The sequence below is a fragment of the Lipotes vexillifer genome, unplaced genomic scaffold (assembly GCF_000442215.2).
Source record: "Lipotes vexillifer unplaced genomic scaffold, Lipotes_vexillifer_v1.1 scaffold988, whole genome shotgun sequence".
Classification (NCBI taxonomy): domain Eukaryota; kingdom Metazoa; phylum Chordata; class Mammalia; order Artiodactyla; family Lipotidae; genus Lipotes; species Lipotes vexillifer.
In genome coordinates this window covers 1,650,492-1,655,722 of record NW_006797916.1, presented here as the reverse complement: position 1 = coordinate 1,655,722, position 5,231 = coordinate 1,650,492, and the positions used below count along the sequence as shown (strand labels likewise).

The 5,231-nt window shown below is 61.1% G+C and overlaps 1 protein-coding gene across 1 annotated transcript in view; it reads right to left on the bottom strand.

Annotated features, from left to right (window-relative positions):
- Positions 1-2,953: 2,953 nt before the first annotated feature.
- AGXT (alanine--glyoxylate aminotransferase) overlaps positions 2,954-5,231 on the bottom strand; it is a 13,911-nt gene continuing 11,633 nt past the window's right edge. Inside the window, exons 10-11 of the mRNA XM_007469948.1 lie at positions 3,321-3,449; positions 2,954-3,061 (exon numbers count right to left, since the gene is read on the bottom strand). Of these exons, the coding sequence (XP_007470010.1) occupies positions 2,954-3,061; positions 3,321-3,449 (237 nt within the window). The remainder of the gene's footprint in view (positions 3,062-3,320; positions 3,450-5,231) is intronic.

Here is a 5,231-nt window from a genome sequence, read left to right as displayed (position 1 = left end):
CCGGCAGAGAACGAGGCCCTGCCTGCGAGACCCCAGAGGACCCTGTGCTCCGAGCTGCCCATCGGGAGCCACCTGGTACAGGGTCCTCACCTGTGCAACGAGGCAGGAAAAAATGATGAAAAGATATGAACACTGGAAAAGGAGTGAAAATGTTATTCATAGACGACTTGATTGCATAGAAACTCGCAAGGAATCTACAAAGAAACTATTAGGTTCACTTATAGAGAAGAGTAAGCTATAAATCTATATGTTAAGAATCACTATTGGAAATGGAATTTAAAAAATACCACATCCAGGGCTTCCCTGGTGGCGCAGTGGTTGAGAGTCCGCCTGCCGATGCAGGGGACGCGGGTTCGCGCCCCGGTCCGGGAAGATCCCACGTGCCGCGGAGCGGCCGGGCCTGTGAGCCATGGCCGCTGAGCCTGCGCGTCCAGAGCCTGTGCCCCGCAACGGGAGAGGCCACAGCAGTGAGAGGCCCGCGTACCACAAAAAAAAAAACCAAAAAAACCAAAAAAAACACCCATTTACAGTAGCATCAAAAATACCAAACATGGGGCTTCCCTGGTGGTGCAGTGCTCAAGAGTCCTCCTGCCAAGGCAGGGTACACGGGTTCGAGCCCTGGTCCGGGAAGGTCCCAAATGCCGCGGAGCAACTGAGCCCGCGAGCCCCAAGACACGAAGCCTGCTCACCCAGAGGCTGTGCTCCGCAACAGGAGAGGCCACTGCACTGAGAAGTCCGTGCACCACGATGAGGAGTGGCCCCCTCACCGCAGCTGGGAAAAGCCCACGCACAGCAGCGAGGACCCAATGCCACCCAAAATAAATAAATTTATATATAAAACAAAACCCCAAACACCTAGGAATACATCAAATAAAAGATGTGTAAGACCTCTACGCTGAAAACTGGAAACACGGCTAAGTTTAATTTTAAAAGACCTAAATTAATGTCCATGAGCAAGAATTTGTAATATTTTAATAGTTTCCATTGTCCTTAACTTGATATATAGATTTAGTGCAATTCCCACCAAAATTCCAGTAAGCTATTCTGAGGAAATAGACAAGATGACTAAAATTTATATGCAAATTCAAAAGATCTAGGATAGGAAATACAATCTTTAAAAGGGAGAATGAAACTGGAGGACACACACTACGTGATTTCAAAACTCTCTATAAAGCTGATGTACTTAAGACAGTGTGGTGTGGACATAAGGGCGGATAAATTGAGCAACGAACGGGAACAGAGGCAGAAGGAGACCTGCACCTGTGGTCAGCTGGCAAAGGGGCCATGTCAACTAGATGGGAAGAAAAGTCTATTTAACAAACATTGGAAAGACTGGGTGTCAGTCTGGATAAAAATGAACCTTGCCCCCTTCTCGACTCCATGCACAAAGTCAGCGTGAGCTGGGTCATAACCTCAACGTAAAACCCAACACCACAAAGTTTCTAGAGGAAAAAACATGGGAACAGGTCTTCGGGACCTCAGGGTAGACAGAGGTTTCCTAGGGAGGATCCAAACAGCACAGACCATAAAAGAAACACATGAACAAATGGGACGTTAAAAATGGGATTTCAGGGCTTCCCTGGTGGCGCAGTGCTTGAGAGTCCGCCTGCCGATGCGGGAGGCGCGGGTTCGTGCCCCGTTTCGGGAAGATCCCACATGCCGCGGAGCGGCTGGGCCCGTGAGCCATGGCCGCTGGGCCTGCGCGTCCGGAGCCTGTGCTCCGCAAATGGGAGAGGCCGCAGCAGTGAGAGGCCCGCATAACGCAAGAAAAAAAAAAAAAAAAAAATGGGATTTCAGACCCCCTGGCCTCTCAGCTCCTGTGCTGATCACAGCTACCCTGTGACAGTGTCTGGGTCACCCTATGAGTGCCACCTCTCCCAGTGGCTGTGAGCACCACGGGGCAGGGGCCTCAGGTCTGCTCAGAGCCCCACCCCAGTGCCCAAAGCTGTGCCCAGCCCCCAGCTGGGTGAGCAATGGGGTGGAGCCAGGCCAGCCCCAGCCCTCCACAGAGACACGGGGCTGCATGGGGTGTGGGTGCCCATCTCAACCAGAGGGAGAGATGGCCTGCATCCTGGAGGTTCTTAGGACAGGAGGTTCTGGGTGAGGACCTGGAAGTGTGGATGTGGCTGTGGCTGCAGCACACGCTGGCCTGACCCTTCCCAGGAAGGAGAGGCGAGGGAGCCTGGCATAGGCAGAAATCAGTGAGGGGCAGGAGCGAAGGGACAGGGGGTCAGGGGGAGCCAGGCAGAGGAGGGGGAGGGGCTGGGGGCCACCCTCGCTGCACATTCGAGGGCAGAGTGGCCCCAGGGCTGCGAACTCCCAGATGCTCAGCACCTGCAGTGGCCTGCGTGCCTGTGGTGTGCCCTTGAGTCTTCAGGGCTCGAGTCCTGGCTGCTTGCTCTTGGACATCTTGGTGCCCTAGTCCCGTGACCCTGCAGGCCTTCCGTGGAGGTTGTACGTGAGGATGTGTTTTGCAGGTTCAAGATCTGGGCCCAGAGTGTGCAGTGTCAGGGCCCCCGGCCCAGCTGACAGTCACACACCCCGTCCTCCAGCCCTGGGGAGGCCCGGGCAAGGAGCCGCTCCCTGAGCTCCCCGCAACAGAGGTGCAGTCAGGGAGCGGGGGGCCTTTCTGCCAGACTACTCTGCAGCCCGGCCCCACACAGTGAGGACAGATGACCAGCTTCTTTATTGAACATTCATAGGCCAGTGACCTATGGGGATGGCCGCTCACTGGGGAGGCGCTGAGGGTCCAAATAGCCCACATCCAGGAAGCTCCACTCGGAGGGGTCGGGCCCCTGGGGGCGGCGGCAGCTGCCCGGCCCTGCCCCTCCCCGCTTCACCTGGGCTGGGTCAGCAGCTGTCCTGTTGCCGGTGCCTGTCCCCCTTGCAGAGTCTGTTTGCCCCTGGGCCCCCACCCCAAGTTGACTGCACGAGCATGGGACAGGCAGCCAGGTCACAGCTTGTTCCGGGGGCAGTGCTGCAGGGCCTCCTGCAGGGCCCCGATCACTCGGTCCACATTCTCCCGGGAGGCGTTACAGCCCAGCAGGCCGATCCGCAGCACCTAGGGCAGGGGCGGGGCGCAGATGTCAGCCTGTCTGGGGCCCTGCCTGGCTGTGACTGAGGTCAGCGCAGAGCCAGCTGGTGTCCCCCTGTGCGGGAGGAAGTGGGTAGGAGGGTACACGTGGCCTAGGTCACTCCCAGTACAGCCCCTGGGGTTCAGAGGAGGTGCTCCCTTCCTGATGCCCTGCTGCCCCGGGTCCGCAGATGACCGCTGACCTCGGCCTGCACTTGGAACACTCAGCACAGACTGCCCCCCTTACCTTCCCCACCGAGGGCCCAAGGCCGCCCGTGATCTCGATGTTAAAGTGGTCCATGACGTAGCTGACAAGGTCTCTCCAGTCGTAGCCCGCAGGTGCGGCCACGGTGGTGACGGTGGGCAGTCGGATTGCCTGCAGGACAGGCCGGGCTCAGCCACCTCATGCCATCACAGCCAGCTCCACCTGCCCTGGCCTGGCCAGCCCTGGCCGCGGGCTCCAAAGGGGCGGGAAGGGGTGCATATGGGGGACGGAGAAAGGGCCCCAGGAGAGCAAGGTCACCACCGCCCCAGGAGCCACGCCTACCGGCTGGTGCTCAGGACAGGGCTTCCAGCCTCCAGGGAACCCTCCCTGTGTCTGTTCTCTGACAGGCCACACGCTGGCTTATTCAGCTGACCCCCTACCCCCAGCCCCTCCAGGATGGTGTCTGGCTGGCGGTCTGGAGGCCGATGGGCGTCCTCCAGCTCAGGGATCACCCATAACTACTCCAGGCGGAGAGGCTCTGGGGGAGGTGGAGGCATCCAACTAAATGTCCTAAGATCCGGAGGCCAGGAAACTGTGACAATGACGAGGACTGCCCCCCCACCCCCAGGACCGCCCCTGCCCCCACCAGAACTGCCATATCCATAAAGGGGGCTGGACAGGAGCTCGCCCTCCCCCCACTGCCATGTGATGCCCTCTGCCCCTGCCCTCCTCACCGGATCCTTCACAAAGAGCTGCAGGCCCAGGTCCTGCAGGCGCCCGTGCAGGTACTCTGAGGCCTCGCGGTGCTGCTCCCAGCTCTTGTCCAGGCCCTGGGTGGGGAGAGGGCAGTGGGGTGGGCAGGGTAGGCTGGGGGCCCTCCTCGGTGGGCAGAGAGGGAGAAACTGGCGGGCATCCACCGGGGGGGCAACTTTGGCCGGGGGAGGGGCTCCTCTCCTGGCCTGGACCCTGAGCGCCTCGGGAGCCCCCTGGAGCCCCAGGTTTAGGGCCCTGACTCTGCCCCAGGGGCCGGGCCCGGGCTACTTCAGGGAGGTGGAAATAGTCTGGGTCTGGGAGGGGGACGTGGCGGCCCAGCCGGTTGTTGGATCCTCCAGGCCCCTGGGAGGGGTGGGGATGACCTGGCCAGAGGTGGGGGGCTGGCAGGGGGCAGAAAGGCTTCTGGGCTGCACACTGCCTCCTGCCCTCCCAGCCGCTGAGCCCACAGTCCCTACTCCACAGGGATCCAGCCTCTCCTGCCGGCACAGCTCACAGCCGTGGCCCAGTCCCCTGCCCTGCAAGCGTCAGCTCTGCCCCGCAAGCGTCAGCTCCCGGCCTCTCTCTCGGCTGCGCACGCCAGCCCGGTGCTGGTGACCACCCAGCCCATGGGACACCTCGAGTCTAGCCCAGCCCTGGGGCAGTGGCGATGTGAGTGGATGCAGGGGGTAAACGTGGCCAGCGCAGCACTGCAGCCTCGCTGGAGGCAGGCCTTGGCCCAGGTCTCTCCCGGCCTCTGGACCGGCAGCTGGCAGGGCCCCTGGGGGCCGTCCTGGGGCTGTGTTTCCTGGCCTGGGCCAGACTTGGCCTCTTGGGTCCCGAGAGTGTGGACCTTGCACTGGGCCAAGGCACCACCCTGGTCGTGGTCACACCCAGCTGTCCCCATGTGGCTCCTGCCCACACCCTGGAGCGGGTAGTGGCTGAGGGCACAGCCAAGCCTCCTGACGGTGGTCTCACTCCCCGCCCCCCCGCCCTCTGGCTCCACTTCTCGGCTGCCTGCCCTCTCTTCCTCCCACCTGGGCCCTCTGCTCAGCCAGGCCCACGCTGAGCGCTTCACTAAGAACCGAGGGCCTGGAAGGGGGTCCACACCTGCCCTTTCGCCGCATCTGCCCTCAGGGCTCTGTCCTCTGGGGCCTCTACCCTCAGCTGGCAGCCGGCTCTCGCCCCCCGGCCCCCCCCCCC